The following is a 23,996-nucleotide window of genomic DNA, read 5'->3' as shown; positions in this document are numbered from 1 at the left end:
TTTGTTATTTCTTTTCTTGTTCATACTCTTTAAGAAATTCTACTAATGATTAAAATCATATAAATATCTTTTATTTTGTTTGTACGGTTTGAAAATTGATTCTAAAAAAATATAATAATAAATTTCGTTCCTAATTCACAATATTGAAATTTTTATCATTAATATTGATCTTAATTGTTATTGTGTAATTAAATTGTGCAAGGGAGAGAAAATAAGCATACAAACGTGGGAAAGTGTGCTGGGAAAGAAAAAAACAAACACAAGTATGACATGTTTATTGGGCAAAGTTATTAGAAGTGAAACCGAATGAACAATACAACATTTCAATAACCAATAATATACGAAGATGATCAGACAAGTGCAATAGATCAAAAGCTGTTCAAAAACCAGTTAAAATGGTAAAAAACGATTTTAATTAAAAAAAGCAATAAATTAAAATTTTAAATCTTATTAAAAAGTACAATTCAACCTAAAATGTTTGTCATTTTTTTCTACAAATAAATTTGTTATTAACATGTACTATCAAAATTTCAATCTAAATACAATACACATTTCAGTTAAAGACATAAATTGATGTTTTATTTTAACTCAGTTTCAAAAAATGATTATACACTTTAAAAATTGTTCTGTATTTTTAGTCATTAAAATAATTTATTGATTCCAGTTTGATCTCGGTTTGACCATTTAACCTCAAACAATGTGTTGCCGGATTAAACGAGTGATCTCGGTTCAAAAACATTATTTCTTAGTGAAAAAGCTGTTTTAAGAAATAATATAATAATAACTTTATGGAAAGTTCTAAAGGTTGGTTTAAAAAACTAAATATGCAGTATTTCCATTACCAATCCACTGCGATCCATAAAATTGAAAATGTGATCATCCTACTTACAGCCATGAACACCTTTTCTAATTTTTGAAGTCATTCTAAGACGTTAAACCAAGAAAGCAACAGAAATCATGGGACCGTTCAACTTCCTTTTCCTTGCTGGATTTGTTGTAGAAGAACAGCAGCGAGCTGAAGTGTTGCTTGCAGACGTTTCTGTGGATCTGAATCAGAATCTTCCTGCAAGCTGCTATCAGTCACCACCAGCTGATTTCCAGTACTCTCTCTTTGTGGTTCCCTTTGAACCATCTGTGACATCTGGGGCGCATTTGAAATCTGTTGCTGTTTTTGCATCTGTAGCATTTGACCCAGCTGAGATGTTGACAGATCAGAACTCACGAGATTGTTTTCTGTGGCATACTTTTGGGATGGTCGGGATGAGGTGTCGGACGTACTAAATCTGGATGAGATGTCAGACGTGTTAAATCTGTTAATCTGGCGCGGATCACGATCGGCCAATGCAGATGTACTCGAAGAGCTTCCTGATTGCCTTTGCTGCTCAAGAAGAGATGCAGCTAGTTGTGCAAGCTGTTCTGGTGGAAGGGCTCCCACAGGCACTGATAAAGGATCTAAATGTCTTATATCTGGGTAAGACAACTTGTTATCACCATAAAATGGAATAACACAAGTTCCACTGGAATGTTGAATTGAGTTTACATCTGTCACTGCTCTTGGAATGGTGAGTTGGCGTTCATCGGCAACATGTTCTACAGTACCACCTGATGCTTGCAATGATTGAGTTCTACTTGAGAAGTTCTGCAGATTTTGAGAAGACCAGTTTGGTCCAGAATTTCGCTGCTGGACAGGATAGTTGCGATTTCTTTCGTCATGAGACTCGGACATGGTAGCCATGGCATTAACTGAATCAGAAACTGATGGAGCTGCTGCAAATTTATTTCCTAGAAATGAAAGATTGCTGATTCCAGAATTACCCAATTCTGAAATAGATGGTGATGTAGGTACACGTTCCAAAGGAAATGATGACTTCAGATGCAGTATATTCTCATTATAGGACAACAGGTTTTCGTTTGTCATTTCACGTTGCATGTGTCCTGGACCATGATTTAAAACAGGATTCTCCAACCTCAGAATAACACCAGATATGCTCAACTTACCAGGTACCTTCAGTACTTTCTCTGAAAATTCGGATGGAGGCACAAGAAATAAAGTGGTCTTGTCATCCAGCTTGGCAACAGCAGCGCGCTGCTTTTCCTCCAGATAATGCATAAATTCATTGTAGAATTCCATGTCAGCATCACTTCCAGGCACAAAGAAAACAACCCAAACACCAACTGCTTGGTAGTAATGCTTTGAAAGCATATCTAGACCAGTTCTTGCTGTGCAATCCAAGAATTCGGGTCTGAAATCAATGTATTGACATTAATACCCAACATAAACATGTGAAAGAGAACACTAATGATAGTAAACATGGTTAACGTGGTTGTAATATTGATGAGTATGGTTAAGCAAGAGTTATTAATCAGAATTTTCCCTCACCACCATTTCAAAGCAGGGTTTTGATCTTTTGGTCTTTATGTGGCTGTCACGAATTTATTGAGAGGAGAATTCTATTGTTTACATACAAAGATGTTAGAGCTGCTTTTAAGCTTATTAATGTTCCATTATGTCTTCTCTGGTTGCTTTAGGGGGATTCATTATCCTCCTATTCTGTTCTTGATTATCTGCTAATGAATTCTTTTTTATGCATCTTGTTAGATATTTGGATATTGTATCTTGGGAATTGCAATGGGCCTATTTTAGGATCCACATAACTGTGGTAATTAAGATATTTATAATTAATCTCTCCTTTATTACCTATATTTCATAATTACACTCTCCATTGTGCACATTGACACTTGGATTCACTTATGTTTCCTGTATTATTGTCCGTTTAGGACTTCTATTGAAGAAAAGTGTTTTAACTCGAACATTAATAAGATGCTATACACATGTATGCATTATAAATAAAGATGTATGTTTAATTTGATAACCTTGCTGCATAAATTCATAATTAATAAACAACCATCTCAGCTATCTATTATATACTTAGATGACTAGATTAAGTTCTACCTCTAAATGCACATTTTCTAAATTCTTAATTTCCTCTCAATTACTTTAAATTAATCAGTAAAAGCTCCAGCGATGACTTCTTTTTGAAGTTCTGAACAAACCAACCCCCAACTAATTCTACATAAGAATAACACGAGCATTTATCTGAAATCCTTATATGGATATTGCAAAATTCTATCTAAATGCCAATTGGTATCGAGTAAGTTTTCCGACAAGTAAAAACCAATGAGGCTATGTTTTCAGCAAAATATAAGCTTTAGACAATAAAAATGTCTACAAAATTTAGTTATATCACTGTATCCTCTTTTTTCTTGTAATCAACATTTTTAAGACGGGAGACTGACCCAATTCCAAGGTCAGCGAGGGCCAATAGACAGCAAGAATATTTCGTATAATAGTGGCCATTTTTTCCTTTTTTACCCTCACACATCTCAATGTTATTTTAACCCTTTCGAAAGCAGTTCTATTTAATGGGTCTCAGTAGAACTTGACTACTTAAGAAACAGAAAAAGAAAAATATGTATATGTATATAAGTATAGATATAGATATAGACATTTCAAAGCTAAAACTACCTGAATCTAAAAACCAAATACATCTTTTGAAAATAGTTTATACTTACAGCATGATATCTAGGACTTTCCCCACAGGAAAGCAGCGTGCTCGACAGACAGGGGTTCCACCTTTAGCAATAGTTCCTTCCCATTTCCACTCCGTTAAAGATGAAGTATCGGGTTCAGGCGTTAATCTTTTCTTTTCAACATAAGTTAACTGCTGAGCACCGGAACCCATTTGGAAATTATCATAAGATTTCCAGCTTTCTTGTCTATCTAAACGAGGCAGAGGTGAATTTGGGGGGCGTTCAAGAGTCTGGCCGTAAGTAAAATTTCCAGTGTCAAAGCCTTTATCAAAAGGCTCACGTGCGGGTAACTCAGATAAAAGTCTTGGGAGAACTTGTTTCTGTTTTTCTAATTCAGAGAAGGGATACTCTGGAAGCTCTCTTTCAAGATGAGGAGAACCAATCTTCGGCCTTTTAGCCTCACGTAGATAATGAACATCTGTAAAGGCTCGCAAATCTTCGTAGAATGCACCTTTTTGAGGAAATCGATCATCTCTTTCTCTTGATGGACTATTCATAAGTTCATAGATTTCTTGTGATACTCCTTGTGTTCTCCCCTTCTCTCCAACTTTCCTTTGTTCATATGTGTTAGTTCCACCCATCCATGAAGAACCCCTTTTGTGATCATAAGGATCAGAATCCCAATTCCGGAACTGATTTGGGGAACCAATGCTGCGATCACCATTGAAGCTCCGATCCTGTCTGAGGTTATCGGAAGATCCATCACGACCACTTGACTTGTAAATTGGAGAGCGAGGGCCATTAAGTGATCTCCTCTCACTGTTTGATGAACCTGTTTCACTTTTGGCAAAACAAATATGAACACGGGGATTTCCGAATAACTTCCCCTTCAGATTGTCTTTTGCTCTGCATGCAGATGTAAGGCTCCTAAAGCGAACAAAGGCATAACTACGACCTGGAAATGTTGTAATCTTCATTATTTCACCAAATGGGGAAAAAGCTTTTCTTAAAATTGATTCGTCCACCTTCAACTGAGCCGGGAACCCAATCCACAGGACCTCACTGGGTTCTGGATTTTTGTCACTCAGCTTAGATTTGTCAGAATACTGCAGCCCAGGACTACCATGGTGTCCCCTAAACTCTCTTTGTGACAAAGGAGAACCCCTTAATGTTGAGTTCCGTTCAACCCAAGAGTAATCTTCATCGCGTGGTACTGCCGATGACTTATCCTGTGATTAAGAACAAAACTTATTGGTGAAATTATCATACATTTCATTATCTATTTTTAACATTCTGAAAGGAAAATATTTATTCCATAACCAGATGCCAATTTTGAAGATTAAGTGGTTATCATCATCTAAAAATCCAACAGAAAGACATTAAACTAAAAGAAATTTACTAATATGAACTATGAAGACTTCATGGGAAAATACAAAAATAATGGATGAACATAATACATCATGGCAATCATCAATCACTCCAAGCTCTTCAATACAAGTACAACTTAATTTTATCCTACATGGTAGAATCGGTTATAGATCATTCAATACCACTAGTCTATATGAAAGACCAATGCATCGTTGACCCTGGTCATGAAGATTCAACAAAGCTTTACATTAGCCTTGAAGTCTAACTACCTAATACCAACCTCTAATATCCTCTCGAGTAAACATAAACGAAGGTTACACCTTGCAAGATGAAAATGATAGCAATGTCCGAAGACAACTATCTCCCCCTTCTTTGAACAACTTAAAGAGTTGGGAGAGAAACTAAAATTTTATTACTACGGTTCTCTCAACCTTAATACATCATACTACCCTATTTATAAGGGATAGTAGTTCAACATACAAATTAAAAAAAGAAGGCTCCTAAAAAGCCTACTAGAAAACATATTACATTTCAACACTCCCTCTCAAGCTGGAACATATAGATCATATGCACCAAGCTTGAAACATATAAATTGAATTCTAGGCCCCTTAGATTTGGTAGAATGTCTCCGAGTTGTTCATTAGAGTTGACAAACTCTGTAACAAGTTCCTTGGACAACTTCTCTCTAATAAAATGACAGTCAATTTCTATGTGTTTTGTTCTCTCATGAAACTCTGGATTTGAGGCAATGTGAAGGGTTGCTTGGTTGTCACAGTACAGCTTTAGCTTCAGCACTAGATCGAGCAACAACACTTCGTTTCTTACTTTTCCAAGATACACGTTTCCCTCCAAGTAAAACATAATATCTTGTAGTAGATCTTTGATCAATTGGACATCCAACCCAATTTGCATCACAATATCCTTCGATATGAATGCTTCCCTTGTTCTCATACAACAATCCATGTCCTAGGTTTCCTTTTACATATTTGAGAATGCGAATCACTACATTGCAATGGTCAACATGTGAGTTTTGCATAAATAGACTCAACTCCCACCAGATAAGAAAGATCAGGTCATGTTATGTAAGATAAATGAGTTTTCCAACCAAACTTCTATATCTCTCTGGGTCTCAGAAAGATTCACCTTGATATCTCATTAACTTTTGATTTGAATCCATAAGAATATCAATGGGCTTGCAATTTGTCAGGCTTGTTTCCTCTAAAATATCAAGAGCATATTTCCTTTGTGAAATGATGACACCTTCTTTTGACTATGTCACTTCAATACCAAGAAAATATTTTAGATGACCCTGATCTTTAGTCTGAAAGTGGTTGAACAAATGATTCTTTAATTAAGTAATTCAAGTGACGTCATTCTCTATAATAACAATATCATCAACATACACCATGAGATAAACACATTTGTCCAGAGAAGAATGACCATAAAACACTGAATGATCCGCCTCACATTGTTTCAGTCCAAAATTTTGCACAACACGACTAAATTTACCAAACCAAGCTTGAGGTGATTGCTTCAAGCTATAGAGGGAACGACATAATTTACAAACTAACCCAGACTCCCCCTAAGCAACAAACCCAAGAGGTTGCTCCATGTATATCTCCTCTTCTAGCTCATCATGAAGAAAGACATTTTTAATGTCCAAAAGGTAAAGTGGCCACTAACGAATGGCAACCATAGCAAGCAAAATACAAACCGTACTAGTTTTAGCCACAGGAGAAAAAGTATCAAAATAGTCAAGGCCATAACCTTGAGTATATCCCATAGTTACTAGACGAGCTTTGATAGGGACATAATAAATAGAGAAACACAAATAAGTAATAGCGGAAGCTCAATTTGATTTCCAAGTAAATAAAAAAGTTATTTTCCAAGTTAAAAATATAGTTGTCACTTGTAATGCCTATTAAGAAGTGGACTTTAAGCCTAACTCAACCCTACAAAACCAGCTTGTAAGGTGTGGTTTGCACCCACTTATTTACTATAAATTGACCTTATTTCTAGTCGATATGTGACTTCCACCACACTCCTCACACTGAGATATATACATCTTGAGCGTGAGACTAGACATTAATGGGTAGTCCGATAGCGGGTGAAAGAACATGTCCAACAAACAAAAAATATCGCTAAGATAGGCCCTAACATAGCTCTGATACCATGTTAAAAAATGAACTTTAAGCTTAACTTAACTCCACAAAACCAACTTTTAAGGTGAGGTCTGCACCCACTTATATACTATAAATTGATCTTATCTCTAGTCAATAAGGGATTTCCAACAAATCCAAATAGAAAATCTCGTTCTATTAGATTCCCAACATGCAGAAGTACAAAAAGCAAGTAACATAGAAACTACAGAGTGAGTTGGATGGAATTTGATGATCTTCAAGGCGAAGGGAGCTGGAATGGAAGCTAGAGCAGGAACAATAGGAGCTCCAACAATGGAAAAGCTTTTTTCTAGCAAATAGAAGATTATCAGCTCCACATGACATATGGATTAACATGCTTTCAGGGAGAACATAGAATAATAGAGGATCTAGCATAGGGAATATGACAATCATTAGAGATGTTGTAACTCTTTCCTGTAACTTCTCATAGCATACCACCCCACTAAAAAATAAATAGGGATCAGAAATGTGGTAAATGTCACAAAGAAAAAAGAAAAACCATCTATACCCAAATTCATATTGTTCTTTTCATAAAGAAGCCATCTAAGGCTTTCCTCAAATTGAGATTTTTCCATATAAGGATTGAATTGTATCACAGGACCAAGGGAATACAAAAAAGTAATAAGAGAGGCACATAGATCAATCAATCATATTGGCTTACGCTTGAGTTTGGAACGAAGAGGAATAATGCTTCCAAGCACAACACACTGAATAGAACTACATAGGTCATGATAGCATTCACAGAAATGTTCTAACATAGAGATTAGCTGACAAAACTAAACAAACAGGTGCCTAACTCCAAAAGTTGGAGTATTAGTTGAGTCTCCTCCCCCCTTCCCTTTCCTACTTTTCCACTCTCCTTTTAGGGGCCTATCAAAGTGCCCCATGAATAATCTGGGAAAGGATGTATCAGATAAAAGTCAACCTTGTTTAGTTAGTTTATAGCCTCCCACCATAGTAGATGAGATAGGTTTAGCCTCAGCCACAGTGGTTTTGGATAACAAAATGATGCATTTACTTTGTAAAACATAGAGTGGTCAATCAGGTTGAGGCTAAACCTCAATGCCTAGGAAGCAGTCCCATAAGGGTCACCCGAACTCAACTCCTTTGGAGAGAATTCTGAATTGAGAACACTGAAGTAGTCCAGTTCAGCTAAATACATTAGTGATCTAAGCCAAAGCCAACATGGCTGAGGCTAAGCTCATCTTATCTGCTCTTCTTCAGCAATTGATTTCCAAACTCAATTCATGTCTCTCCAAAGAGCTTTTGGTGACTTGGACTACTTCCTAGGCCTAGATATACTTTTTAATTTCAGCTGTGGAACAGACCACCAATGGATTTCAAGCAAGCAGAAATGGCTTGATTTGAAAAGAAGTGAGACTGTTTGATATCCTTTCTTGACATTGAGAGGTTCACTTCTGAGTTAACCAGCCCTTGCATAATTGGAATGAATTAGAATAGTCAACAGATGTCAAGATACACACAGTGAGAGGGTTGAAGTCAGGTGAGCAAAAGTTGACCTTGAAGCTCCCAGGCTGCAGGGCTCTCTGACCCTAGATCGTGATCATCATAAGAAATCAGAAATCAATAGTTATAATTATGAGAATGCAGAACTGCAAAGTTGTACTATTGACTGTGAGAGTAGTGTACTCAGAGGCTCTATATATAGAGAGAGCAAGATACAAGAGGTAAATTCTAACTGCTGAAAGTAACTATTTGACAGTGATAGGTGCAACTGTCTTACAGGGACAGGTTCCCTACTTAAAGCCTACTATAAGGCTATACACTAACAGACCTAAATTAATTTAACTATAAAGAACAAGGACAACAAAGATTGAACTGCTAAACACTTGGACATTGAAACCGTGTCTCAGAAAAAATCTCTTAAAAGTTTAACATTTTAATTGAAAAACTCTTTACATTTATAACAATAATGATATATGACTTCATTCCTAGTCCGAATTTCCAAATAACATAGCAAATGGAACAAATTGTCAATCCATTGGATACTTGACGAGTAAAAAGTAAACTTATTTCTTGTAAAATTTAATATCTGATTGCGAAATTATCTTTTAACATCAATACTTATGCTCACCAAACAGGATCAACTACAAGGATTCTAGAGTGCTATCCTATTATACTAGACCACACATAAATTCATGAAACCAGTGTTTTAAAAATAATAATAGTCATTAACTTGGTTTAGATACTGGATTAATCAGTTAAAGGTTGAACTAATAGGTCAGCAGTAGAACCACATAAAATGGGGGAGATTAAAATAATAATTAAGATTATGTATATATTAACATTTCTTCATATAAGATATTAATACTGATGTTGGTTTCCTGGTGAAAATGCAAGGATAAAGTTCCAGTGCAAAGTGTTTGATTCTCGATCTACTTACTTTTTAAGAGTTTTCTAAAATTTCCTTAAAACCATAAATAATCTGGAGCCATGCGCTCATCTAGTCAAATATAGTTTTTGCAGCATAGTTAGCACCTTCGACTCAGGATTGTCCTTTCCATGCAATATTTCAACATTTTAACCAGTTTGCTCGGGACCAGAGTTACACAATTTAATCCAGTTCGAAGCCAGTTTAATGACATAAAATCCGAGTCAAAGGCATATATAATCCAACAATAAACTCACCCTGAAGTTATGTCCGTTTTTGCTCAGACAGGTTTAACGACTTGTCTAAGCTGCGGTTTAAAACATAATATGAAACCCTATAACCTTCAAAAGTCTGACCATGTAATTTTGTATCTCGCTCTACAATTTGAGTTGGACAGACAGTTTATATGCATAATCAAACATCTATGCAAAATATCCAGAATACAGGACCATACACATAATATCTAGTCATTCAATATAAGGAAAGGAGACAGGAATATTACTTAGCCCAGATGGAATGATTCAAACTTTTCTTATGTTTTGGGAATAATTGGTATTCATATCATAACTTTTCCTCGCAATGTTAAGATTCAGAAGTTCATAATCTGGGTATGTTTCCAGGTTTTCATTTTCATTTGCAGGGTCAATTTAATTTTATTTCAGTGGTAATTAATTGTTTGATGTACAAATAACAATACTTATACAACAATTCCTAGTAATTGATTTGTTTTACCACTATTATTTGTTAATGCTGTTGTTCTCTTCCATGCCCTCTAGTCAGCGAAACTTAATTTGCTAACTTTCCATGCCTTAGCACATAATTTTAAATAGAGACAACCATGACATTGATCCCTTGTATTTCACTTTAGTGTTTGCCTTTATTGTTTCCTTTTTCCATATATTCCATCCAATAAAATCCCTAGAGGTTTATAAAATAGAAAAAAAAATCTCTATTTCAATATACAGAAACAGAAAAGATTGCATATAGGAAATTGGTTTCTACGTTTCCTTTGACAGCAAGATTGCTTTGCGTTTTTTCCTCCAAAGACTACTTATAACATCATAAACCAACTATTCCCATAAGCAAAAGCTAAAAGGTAAAGATACATGAATGACTTTACATTAGACCTTTAAAGACACATGAATGCTTTTATATTAGATCTCTAACACAAGCGCTCTTGCAAGAGCCTGTTGAGCTTTAAACCACAGATAATGCACCTACCTTTTACTGAAATGTAACTTATAAGAAAAATAGGGTTGAACACTTGGTCATAAGAACTTTGACACCATATTGAACCAACCCTCTCAAAAGCTTAAGCTACTGAGTGAAGACTGCTTAATGGATTTCAATTACATCTCTAACTACATTGTAAAATTCTAAAGTTATGAGTGTGGCTTGCCAAATCAGTGGTGAACTCATGCATGCTAATCAAAGTTATGTTAACTTAAGATATGTAGTTACCTTGCATCCTATACTTCACTATTGCTGACTAAAATTGATTGAGATTTGCAAAATAATATGAATCTAATCCTTATTTAATGGGTTTAACTAATAGTTTTATAGTTTTCAATAAATATTAACCAATTATAGAGGGTGTGTTGGAAAAAAGTATTTCTAAATCACATTCTCTTAAGTGTTACTATATTCAGACTCAAACAAAGGAAAATGGTCCCTTGACAGCCCAAGCTTACCATTTTGTAATTGCAAGTTTAATTTCTAACTTCAGCAGTCAATAATGATTCTTTCCTTTTGCGCTCCATTTGGAATCAAGTGAATGGATTATGGTCATAATAACATCCATGATTTACTTCAAATCTGAAGACCACTAATTGCCTAGTCTCTTGATTACCAAATGATGTACATATTGACTTCTTAAACTAGTTCTCGTTCATTGCCCAACAATTTCGCATCTTTGGAAATCTTTGGTGTTCTTGGTAAAGATCAAATTTGCCCAAGAACATCCAACAATTCCAAGGTGCAAAGATTTTGGCACAACGTTCAATTTAAAGTTATTTGGTGTATGAATGATTAGAAACATGATAGAATCTTTATTATTGGTCCTCCGTTACATCTTGATTCATTTGGAATCAAGCAGTTCACTTGTATTTTCTTAAATGCTCTGCAAATATTTTTTCTCAAGGGGCATCTTTTTCAGACATTCCAAGAGATTAGCTTTCTCCGTAGCATGTTTCACAAGTTTAGACCCACATATTTGAACCTCCTAAAAGCTTAACCTACTAAAAAAATTGATTGTGATGATAGACAGGATAAGAGGAAAGCAAGAGTAAGAAATGATGAGTATTAGCTCTTATTTTGTCTTGTGTTTGTTGTGTTTGGTGCACACAAGATAAGCTACCAGATAATATAAAATATATGTAAATAGACAAAGTTACTCTAACGAAAAAGGGTAGTGGTGATAAGATATTGGTTGCAATTATATAAATGTTTTCTGAGACAACAATTGCAGCAATGGTTGTACTGATAATGATGCATTTACAATAATGGTGGTGACAGTGATATAAAGATTATTGTGACAATACTGAAGGTACAACAGCAATAACGATGTTGATAACAGTGGTGCCATTGACAATGAAAACAGTGATAACGGTGATGATAATAGTTGCACCAATGACAACACTTATTGTAGTGCAATTATGGTGGCAATACTATGATGATGTACAATTATGGTGGCAATGGTGGTTGTTGAAATGGTGTTGAAATTGATGGTAGTGATCACTTTATTTGCAAACAATGACGGGCATGGATGGTAATTGCATTGGCAGTATCATTCATCGCAATGGTGATTATAGCAGTGTTGATAGAAGCTGCGGCGACGATTGTGGTAGTGATTGTGGAATAAAGAACCTGAGCAACTATGAGGTATGAAAGGAAGAAAACTTTATTAAATCCTACATGTTCTCAACCAAACTTCCCGTTAGGTTAACTTTTGAACTAATGAACTTCATAGAATCCGCAACAAAGATCAGCTTATCATATTGACGCACCAAACAAATTGAAGATATGATCATTTATCTCATTCTATCCTTTTCATCCAACCATTAAACAAACCCTTCGTGAATGCCCTATCCTTGGTTCTAAATCATAAGAACCCATTGGACTTTAGATGTGGACAATGCACAATCTATCATACCTTTTTTTAAAAATTTAATAAGCAAACCCATGACTACTAGACCAATGAAGCTCTAATATCATGTCAAAGAAAAAATCTAATAAAAGCCTAAGCAATTAAGTGAAGGGTCATCAATACTTTACCAGAAGTAAATAGTTGTTTCGGATTGGTTGGTATATGCAACCTTTCCGAGATTATAAGAATTGAAATAATGAAACCAAGTGAAATTCCAAAGTTTGAGCTTCAACAAATACAAACAGCTCAATATTGTAAATGCTTGCGTGTATTCAATCATTGGAACATAAAAATTACGCTTGAAGTTTCTCGTCTTTGCTCTACCCATTCATGTCCAATGTTTCCATTTCTAAAATTGTGATTTGAATTGCCTTTGGTAATGTACAAGATGAATTATACATCTCAGTTCAAGTTAGATCTTCGGTTCTGAACCAATTCTTTAAAGAATGCATATCCTTAAGGTCTCTTGATAGTAAACTGCACGACCATAATACTTAATTTGAAAATATAGATAAATTTAAAGGTGTAGTTTTCTAAAAGAAAAAAAAATTATATAGAAGTTTGTTAGCTTTCTGGCCTTTCCGGCTAATGGATGGGACTTGGGAGGAACTTGTCGTTTTCCATAGTGCATTCCAGCCAGTCCTTCTAGTTTCTTACTCATTCACAATGCAGGAATATTTTCCTTCTTGATAATATATTGTTAGAGATGTATGATTCATGCACAAGTTCCGGTTGTACCCAAAGTTCGGATTTTAATTTGGACAGCAATACACAGTTCACTCAAATGAAGCCTGTTTTGCTATACTGTCAGAAAACTGACAAACACTACATAAAATATACAAAAGAAATAGTGAATTTTCATATTCTAATGGCTTAAGGAGAATAAACATCCATAATCACAACCAAAAGCCCTATTCTCCTGCAGTTAAAAGCAAAAAATTGGAGCTTTTGCAGGAAGCAGAAATAGAAGCAAAAGCTAACTACAATGTTTTCTTTATAATGATTCTTCCAAAAGAACTTCGAGCAGACGTTCTTGAGATTTTTGTCTTTAACTATAAACCTTAACAATGATGCAAGCATATATATTGAATGACCTGTTCCATGTTCAATGGCTTCACGGTGCCTTTCTTGCTGCAGTGTATATGTACCATGTATTATTCTGGCTCCAAAACTATTTAATAGTACATGTACACTCACCATTGACAACATGTGTATGCATTAAGCTGTGCTATTTGGTGAATATCACATTTTCCCTTTAAGAGCAGATTTCTCATTGCGTTTTTTATAATTTTTGTGGGAAAGAACAAAGCCTCATGGAAATGCATTAGGTATGCACTTATTCTTGTATTTGATTGACGTTAAACCTGATTTTCAAGCTGAAGTTTAACCTACGATCTACAATGGGAAATTTGTATGGCATTTTCTTTTGTTTATCTCCGGTTTTTTTGGATATCTTCTGAGGTTTCTTCAGTGTAGTTTTGTTTTATTTTCCATGTGCTAGTGTCAACAATAAAATATAGTTTCTCCTCCTCTGAATCTTCCTATATATTAATCAATCAATAAAAAAAAAGTATGATAAAGGATATTTTACAGGTATATCCCAAACAAATGCAAGTACATACAAATCTGAACCTTCATTATTACAAAAAAGCAATAAATTGCAGTTCAGCTCTATGAACAGAAGTGAGAAAGAGTATGGTACTTGTTTATGTTATCACTACTGTAATCCAAATGAACATAAAATCATAAAAAAAAAAAATACACCATAAAAACAGTGAATACTTGGTAAGTGAAGTTGTAACAGAAAGTTCAAAATAATCATAGATTTGGTTAAAAATATCTCCCAAGGCTCCACCCTATGATAAATAAAACACAACAGTAACAAGAACTAAAATTTACTGAACAATAAAAGCATCTAAGTAGCCTATGCATGGCAGAAAAGCCAGAACTATTCAAAAATGAAGGGTTTACATTATGTAGCAACTTATATATACATACAAAGAAGCAAAAACACTGACCAAACTCAACCAATATGATGGAGCCCACTGCGTATCTTGCCATTTTCCTACTTTATGAGACATGTTAATCAGTTTGCCAACTAAATTAATCAAGATATAACACTTCTTAGGATTTTTTGTTTACATTCCCTTTAATATAAAATTTGGCCAATATTTTTCCAGGTTTTAATTGGCAGAGATCATCATAAAAAGTACACAATGCAAATCTAATTTCACCCAGACAACTACATATTTTATGTTGGATAATGAGCTATGATTCAAATACATAAACAATGAACAGATAGTACCACCTCTTGCTGCAGATTTTCAAAGTGAGATTAACGAAATAAAAAAGATGAAACTCACATATAATCACATATTATAAATAACATTTAATGTAAATGTCAAACAATTTAAACTGTATAATCATCGAATGCATAACAAGCAAAGAATGTTTATAAACATCTGTAAGTCATTATTAATTAGGCTATACCTTTTCAGCAAAGTTCAATCTATGCTATATATGGTTAAGCCCATCGAGGCTAAGATTTGGCGTTTGGTTTCAATGTTGTTTAAAGCATAAGTCTCTTTAAGGGAATTTCTCTAACATTTATGCAAGGGGTTGAGTAGATTTGTTCTGTTTAAGTTCTCCTTTTTCTTTTTGTATTTTTCTTAATTGCTTGTATTTTGCTTTTGCATTAACAATGACCCATTATTCTCCATATCTCAGCAATTAACTACCTTCTGTTTGTCTTCATAATTAAACTAAATGAAACCGTGAATCAACAATGCCACTTCAGTGTCCTCAATATCACTAGACCCCAACAGATACGTCATTCCAAATTCCAACCCACCAGTGGAAAAGAATGACATGATAAGCATAGGATTTAAGCTGTTAACAAATAATACACAAATAACCAACCCAAACGAGGAATTGAAGTGTCATAAATTATATTACAGCACGGGTGGCTATTGAAATGAGTAACAATTTATGGTCACATAACTAGTTCTTAGTCAAATATTACCACTATACAGAGGCATTGAGTTCTTGTTCAAAAAGATTCTGTTTTTAATATTTTTCCGGTAATATCTTAAAGTATAGTGAAAATAAATGGGGCTCATACTTGAAGATGCTGATAGTAGTTTTTAATATGACCTCAGTTAAATGGAGAAGTATGTTCTACCCATCGTTTCATGAGTTTTCTATACTTTTGATGTGAAATCATTGGGCGTGCAAAATCTCATCAAATTTGAACAATACCAGTGGCAAACATGAAACATTTCTTGCCAATTGGGAAATATGGAAAACCAATGCAGGGGCTTATGAAGAAGTATCAAGCAGTTGAGTTAGTGATGCATGGATCCATTAGGAAGTAGTTGGTTGAGTAGGGTTATCATTTTCTAGCCAGTTCTGACTGAATTATTAACTGAAATTAAAAGCAGTAACTTACGACCATACTCATCTTAACAGTGAGGTGAATATTCTGGAACACCTTAATTTGTTGGATTGAACCATATGAATTATAATACAAAGGAAGCGATAACTGATGTGTTGTATTCCGTAATTTTATTTTATTTTTTGTGCAAATTTTGTTGATTTATTTCTAAGCCAATATTATGGCCTTGTGATTAAATGAATTGAACTTCAGTGATAGATTCATATAATGAACTGGAAAAGTAACAAGCAGTAAAAGGTGGGCAACACTGACCGCCTTTGCAAACTCGATTCTAAGTGGATTGCCAGCAAGAGTAAAACCTTGCAGTGCCCTCATGGCATCAATAGCATCTTCATCCCTTCTAAAATTAACAAAAGCATAGCTGCGGCCAGACTGGAATGCAACATTCTCCAGTGGTCCAAATCGCAAGAAAGGGTGAGCAAGTTCTTCTTCTACAATACTGTGGGATAGATTCCCAACCCAGAGATGCCTGGAAGGAGGGTTGTTGCTGCGGTTATCACGTCCACTGACCCCATTCCCCTTGCTATCTTCATACCTTGAAGGGTAATCCCTCCTAAACCGGTCCCTTCCTCCTCCACGATCCAACTATTGCCAAACACAATACAAATGATAGATACAGTAAATTCCACCATTCCTTATCTCTCACAAAACTAACACAGCTGAACCAAAAACACGAATCTACATGCACACAAAGAATCAAGAAATCAAAAACCCACTTAATTAATCTTGCCACTTAAAATTTAAAAGCAAAAACCAAATGCACAACACTTTATTTAGCCTCGAAGTCTAACTGCCAACACCAACCTCCAATACCCTCTTATGTACAAATCAACAAAATGTCTTCGCACGGTTACACCGTGCAATAAGAAAATTAAAGGAATGACGGAATACAACCCTGTCTTGATACTTTGCACTTAAAAGTTTCAACATTGAACTACTATATGTGTTTATTATTTTAAGTTTATAATGATATATGTGTTGAGTACACATGGTATCAAGAATAGAACCAACCTATATGTTTGTGTCCATCAATCACTTCATAGCACCAAAAGTATTAGCATACTAAATATTTTATTCATTAGGAGGGAGGGATAAAAATACAACATGTTTTCTTATCCTATGCTGCATCAGAATGCTTTCTTTTAATTATTCACTGAAAAACGAAAAACATTCATAAAATCAGGATCAGGAGCATGTAAGATTCAGCCAATATTAATTCTAATATATTTCTTAGCATGAGAATTCACCAAGGGACAGGGAAAGTGCTTTGTTTTCATTTTGTCTTAATAGGGACATAATGAATAGAGAAACACAGATAAGTGCTTCGTTTTCAAATTCGATTTCCAAGGGACAGGGAAAGTGCTTTGTTTTCAAATTCGATTTCCAAGTAAATAAAAAAATGGTGCCTTTTGTCATTTCACTCCAGTTAAAATGTATGTAAACATTCAATATTTTCTTCATCGCATCTTAGATTATTTATTGAGGTTTCATCGTATAACTCTCAGATTATTTCGCCCTCTCAACATGGTATAAAGGGTATAATCCTCAGTTACCTATCCCGATACTACTCAGCAGCCAAGCTCTCTAATATTCAAAGTTCTACTTCGTTTTCATTATTATCCATTCAAAATTCAAACTAGTCATATAGTTTTCCAGTGGTGATAGTGGCATATCGAAGTACCCAGCCACCAATCTGTAAAAGGCTGCATCTGACAAGTAACTCAGAACCTTCTTTAGTCAGTTCCCAGTATAGATGACGAGATGGGCTTAGCCTAAGTCATATTGGTTTTGGCTAATATGCTGATGCACTTACTCTCTAAGAAATAGGGTAAACCATCAGGTTGAGGCTCAACTCCAACTCCAAGGAAATAGTCCAACAGGTTTCCCCCAACTCCTTAGAGAGAACTCTGAATAGAGAACACTGAAGTAGTACAAACTCATTTCATCGCTTCTTCTCTTCTTCAGCAATTGATTTACAAACCCAATTCAGTATTCTCTCCAAAGGCCATTTGTTGACTTAGACTACTTCCTACGCCCTGTACTATTTTCTTTTTAATTTCAAGCTTCATAACAGAATCACCAATGGATTTCAAGAAAGTAGAAATGAGTTTGATTCGAAGAAGAAAGTGAGACTTTCTGGTACCTTTTTTGACATTGTGCAGTTCGGTTCTGAGTATACAAGCCCTTGCCTTTGTGAGTGTTGAAATGATCATAGATCACATTCCATAATTGGAATGAGTGAGAATAGCCAACAACACATATCAAGATCGACAGAGTATAACCTTTGGAGTCAGATAAACAGAAGTTGAACGTGAAGCTCCCAGGGTACAGGGTTCTCGAACCCTAGATGCCGATCTTCACAGGAAACAAACTGCTGCAGGAATTTCTGGCTGAATCAGAAATCGATAAGCCGATGGGCCTTTAAAATACGCCGCTCTTATTTTCACACCAAAAATTGGGATTTATTCTTTCTGCACCGTACTATTCTCATCTGCACCCCCAAATGTGAAATGACTAAATTGTCTCAAGTATTTTTAAATGTCACTGTGTCCCTGAAACAAATCTATACATAACAAAATTAGTCCTTTTTTATAAACACGGTTATAAGGTTCATGTGGAATCAGCGTCCCAGAAAAAAATTAGAACCACACATTTACTTCCGGTAATATCCTCAGTTTTCTCCTTCTTTTTTATCTAGTATTATAAATAACATCATATTATTTGAGAAGTTTATGTTATAGTTCGAGAATATATTTTGTATTTTCTATATATAAATACGAAGATTCACTAAATAATTATGCTAGTTTTTTGCTTTCAGAAAATATTTACACAATGGAGAACCATGTTTTATTTACCACTAGCACGACACCCGGGCCTTTGCATGGCTAATTTTGTTTATTTTATATTTATAATATATATATATATATATATATATATAATAATTTAATTGATATTTTATGAAATTAAGTATTACTAATATGCCTAAGTAACAAAAAATGAATGTTAAATAAGTTATGGTTATATGTTGATTTAATAATAATGGTAATATTTATTATGAAAGATTAATGTTAGTGTTAAAAGAAAGTTATATGAAGTATCTTATATTACCTTTAATAAGAATTTTATCTACAATTAATTATTTGGTTTTGTTATATTTTTTTGGTTTAATAGGTTCGGAGGTCCCTATATTTGCGGATTCGTTTCAGTTGGGTCCTCCAATTTTTAAAGTGATCAATTGGGTCCCTAATTTGGTAAATGTGATTCAATAATAGGATCTCCGTTAAATGTAGTTAACGTACGTTAACTTTGTTATGAAGTGGAAGCTGAGGCATCCAGGTGGCATCCTTCGTGGATTGTATAGGTGAATTTATAACATTTTTATATTATTCAGAATAAAATAAAAGCTAAATGAATTTTCGTGGTTTAATTATAACTCATTAAACCAAACCAAAACACTGTTTCCTATTTTGGGGTCAGGTAGCTGGTGTCTTCAAAGTTGGGGAAATCTGCGAAATTGGGGAAATTAGAAAAATTAGGGTAGCTCGTGGTTGTATTTTGGGGTCAGGTAGCTCGTGGTTGTATTTGAAGGTGAAATCCCTAAATTAAAAGTGTGTGATAGGAGGTCGAAGTTGTAGTTTTGCGACGCGGCTGGGTGTAGTGCTTGTGGTTGTTGTTGTTCGAAGACAATGTCGAAGGAGCACTCTTGGTATTCATCGAGTTGCAGTGCCAGGCGGAAGGAAAATGGTACGCCTTCACCGATCTGCTACTGTGGTCAAAGTTGTGTGGTGAGAACTGCCAAAACTACGAAGAATCGGGGCAAGCAATTTTGGGGATGCTCCAAGTATAAGGTATGTTAGATTCAACTCAACCTAATTAAGTTCTGGTACTGTTTGTGAGAAGAAGGTGGTACTCCCTAATGAAGTTGAATGCTGTCTTTACAGAATGGTGGTGAAGAAAGTGGTTGCAACTTCTTCGAATGGTGCAATGATATTGGTGGTGACGAAAGGGGAAGTTTGTTCAACAGTGAAGGAAAGAAAGAAACACTAGTGAAGAGTGAAGACATGGATAGTACTAGGAAAATGATACTGAATTTACAAAAATCAGTTTTCATTGTTCAAAAGTTGATGAAGATGGTGATGTTGTTGGTGTCTATTTTATGTGTAATACAGATAGTTTTAGTTTCAATGTTGATGAGGAAAGGATGATTTCTTGTAACTTTGTTGTAGGTTTGGTCTGTTGTAATGAAATTAATGAAATGAATGAAATGGAAGAGTTGTTATAAATTCAGTCCATATACTGTGTACAAAATTACTGCTAAATTACAACATTGTTATAATGCTAAATCATATTTATAGAATAAGCAGTTTCAATTTACAGAATAAGCAGTTTCATTGTTGAAATGCTAAATTACAGCATTGTTATCCTGTTCAGACCACAATTTGATTGTTACATTGCTGAGATACTATTGATGCGTGCGCACTGGACGAGCGTCCTCTTGATGCGTGCGCACTGGACGAGCGTCCACCTCTCGCTGTGCGAGCGTCCGCGCGTGCGTCCACTCTGGACGAGCGTCCACCTATTGTGGACACACTGGTCGAGCGTCTCTGAGCGAACGTCCGCTCGCTGTCGTCCACAGGTTGACGAGCGTTCCATAAAAGCAAAGATAACATTCCATAAAAGCAAAGATAACATTCCATAAAAGCAAAGATAACATTCCATAAAAGCAAAGATAACATTCCATAAAAGCAAAGTTGTCATTACAGCAAACTGGTATTAATCAGAAAAGGTTCAAGATCAGAATTTTTTACATCAGAATTTTTTACATCATTACAAAACTAGGAATAACTGCTGCAATTGTGCCAGTAAACATCAGAATTGCTTAAGGCTGATTTGATGATGGTATGTTTTCTTCATTTGTTGGGTTGCTTTGTTGTGTTTGGTCAAGGTTGAGTTCACCATCTTGGGTTGATTTCTGGCAAGAAGTTCTGTTGTGACCCAGCTCCTTACAAATGCCACATCTTTTATGCATACCACCCTTCCTCATTCTTGTTTCGTCCTTGACTAACTCTCATTCCTGCAACCTTCTTTTCTTCTTAGGCCTCCCTGGAAATATTCTCTTTTTTGGAGGGAGCACATCATTATATGGGGTATTTTCCCACATATTCTTACCATTAACTGGATACACAATGGAAGAGTAGATTTCTTGGTATGTTGACTTCCTAAAACAAACAGGGATGAAATCATCTGCATCTAAATTCAGAAACTTCATAACAGCCAACGCATGACAGCATGGAATGCCCGAGATAGCCCATTTCCTGCATGTGCATTCAACTTTGTCTATATCAACTATAAACTTGTCACCAACTTGGGACACATGACGAACTTCAAACAACTGCAGTGCTGACCAGCTGAAAAAACAAAATTAAAATTTAGAAAGTACGCACACACTTAAATTGTTGAACACATACCTGGGAGGAATTTTTATAAGGTATTTGAAGGCATCGAGATTCACTTCCTTTATATTTCTCATTTCGGTTTCCCAGGCTTGTGGATGAGTTGTTGTAGCTGCCTTCCACATCATCGCTTTAGCTGCTTTGAAGGGAATTTTTTCCTGAAATTTGCGTACAGGTGCCTAACACAAAACCGATGATCAACTGTAGGGAGCACCTCTTCAAAAGCTTGCATTAAGCCCTGTAATTTGAAATTGACAGTGTTGTTAAAGGTATCATATCAATAATAATGAAAAGGTTTAATATCTTATTAGGAAAAAAGGGCATGTGAATAACCTTTTGTTGATCTGATATGAATGTCAATGATGCATGTACTGCCTCCCCCCCAATGTCTTCATCCAGAAGTTCCAAAAACCATTTCCATGTTTCTTTATTCTCTACCTCCACAATGGCATATGCTAGAGGTAGCATCTGGTCATTTGCGTCTCTTGCAATAGCAGTTAGCAATTCACCACCATATTTACCTTTTAAAAAAGCATCATCCAGTCCTATAATTGGCCTGCAGAACACAAAACTGTCCTTGCAGGCCTTAAGACAAACGTACAACCTCTTGAAAATATGGCCATCAATATTCTCTTCCACTTCCACCTTCACTGTGGATCCAGGATTACGAACTAAGAGCTCATTCGCATAATCATAGATCCTTTTATATTGTTCTTTGAAACACCCATCAACATGTTCGGAAGCAATGGACTTTGCTCTAAAAGCCATGGATCTAGATACACCAACATTCCACTTTCTACTTATCTTGTCACGAATTTCCCCTACCTTCACTTTGGGATTTTCTCTCACGGTTTTCTCCAACCTTTTACTCAGCCATTTGGAATTAAGTAATTTCACTTTGTGCTCTCTACTACAAGTGTGGTTGTCAACAACAGTCCTTAATTGCCACGTTTGGATTGCATTCATATAACCACAATATGCCATCCAAGGGCACTTTCCTTTAGCACCCATACAGTTCACTCTAATTCTCTTCTTATCATTTTTAACATATGTTAGATTTCTCCCATTTTCTACTGCATATGTTTTTATGGCATCCAGAATATCTTGCTTGTTAGCAAAATAAGTGCCCAAATCCCACTTGTAATCCACCATTGTTTTAGGCATAGTAAATGTTACAAACTTTCCGTAACTTTCTTCCTCACCATCTTCTTCGTCACTTTCTCCTCCACTAACCAATTCTTCTGATTCCCAATTATCATCAGACAGACCTCTATCATTGTCAGTATTAATACCATCCTCAACATCACTATCGGAAATGCGAGTTTGTGATTTCTGTGATGGTCCATCATCTTCCACATCAACTTCAATTTCACCAAACCAATTCTCAACTCCCTGCCCTACCTCTTCTTGGATATCACAGTCAACTAGGTCATCCATACTAGTAACATCCACATTGCAATCAACATCATCACTACAACTCCAACTACGAACATCAACATCATCTCTTTCAGACCCACCCACATCACATTCAACTTCAATTTCACCTCCTACAACATCATCTCTTTCAAACCCACCCACATCACATTCAACTTCAATTTCACCTCCTACAACATCATGTCTTTCACACTCACCCAAATTAGATTCAACTTCAATTTGAACTTCCACAACATCATCTCTTTCGGACTCACCCACATCACATTCAGCTTCAATTTTACCTTCTACAACATCATCTCCCACACCTCTTTCTTCTGAAACAGGAACTTCACACTCACCATCACCTACCTCCTAACACTCATCATGAACTTGTTCACACTCACCATGATCACTATCATGCATCATAGGTTGAACTTCTTCTTCACCTATATTATGTGGAACATTTTCTAACATGTGTATGATCTCAGGTTCACACACTGTGTGAACAACAAATAAATGAACTTCTTCATTTAGCCTAGCTAAGTTCATCATGTGCATGGCTCCTCTATCATCAGACAAAGCCTCTAACCTATCATCTAACACAGAACCCCCCTACACAATACCACAACTCCTTAAATCCATCATATCCAAGTCCTTTTACTACACTGACTATAATGAAGTAACTCCACACGTCTGGGTCAAAAGAAAGAGTTGTACTTTCCCCCTCATACTTAAGAGGCCCATCGTTTATGAAGTGACCTCCATGGTGGAAAACAACTTCAAAATGATCCTCCATGTAATACACTATAACAGTATATATCCTATAAAATAATAAGACGACAACAACAACAAAAAATATATAAAATTAGAAGCAGGAATAGGAAACACAAGGACCAACTACAACATAACTTAAACAAAACAAAAAGCGCAAGGAACAAACATGGGGGACCACATTGCAACGTTGCAACACCAATATAAAGCACAACAACAATTACGGTCTACTACGGCACTTCAAACATGGGGGACCACTTTCAACACCAATTTCTATAACAACATAAAT

The 23,996-nt window shown here is 35.4% G+C and overlaps 1 protein-coding gene across 3 annotated transcripts; it reads right to left on the bottom strand.

Moving 5' to 3' along the window:
• Window positions 1–809: 809 nt before the first annotated feature.
• Window positions 810–18,479, bottom strand: LOC108342839 (flowering time control protein FPA). 3 transcript variants are annotated; one of them, XM_052879759.1, is made up of 5 exons: window positions 18,214–18,479; window positions 16,323–16,655; window positions 8,564–8,632; window positions 3,574–4,760; window positions 810–2,243 (listed from the first exon to the last, which is right to left on the bottom strand). In XM_052879759.1, exons 1-5 carry the CDS (start codon window positions 18,223–18,225, stop codon window positions 968–970), a joined length of 2,877 nt encoding a protein of 958 aa, XP_052735719.1. In that variant the 5' UTR covers window positions 18,226–18,479; the 3' UTR covers window positions 810–967. The 3 variants fall into 3 exon arrangements, with proteins under 3 accessions (XP_052735719.1, XP_052735720.1, XP_017436180.1); XM_052879760.1 differs by lacking the exon at window positions 8,564–8,632 and having other exon boundaries at window positions 16,323–16,748; window positions 18,214–18,478; XM_017580691.2 differs by lacking the exon at window positions 8,564–8,632 and having other exon boundaries at window positions 18,214–18,478.
• Between the last annotated feature and the right edge of the window lie 5,517 nt (window positions 18,480–23,996).

The sequence above is a fragment of the Vigna angularis genome, chromosome 6, assembly GCF_016808095.1.
Source record: "Vigna angularis cultivar LongXiaoDou No.4 chromosome 6, ASM1680809v1, whole genome shotgun sequence".
In the NCBI taxonomy this organism is placed as follows: Eukaryota; Viridiplantae; Streptophyta; class Magnoliopsida; order Fabales; family Fabaceae; genus Vigna; species Vigna angularis.
Note: the sequence above shows the minus strand (reverse complement) of the source record. Positions and strands in the feature narration are given on the sequence as shown.

Bases quoted from the DNA above. Each gene is read 5' to 3' on its own strand.
- LOC108342839 (XM_052879759.1), bottom strand. The intron at 8,633-16,322 runs GTCAGTGTTGCC...ATCACGATCTAG, and splicing joins GAATCGAGTTTGCAAAGGCG to GGTCAGAGAGCCCTGCAGCC. The intron at 2,244-3,573 runs GTAAGTATAAAC...CATTGATTTCAG, and splicing joins AAAGTCCTAGATATCATGCT to ACCCGAATTCTTGGATTGCA.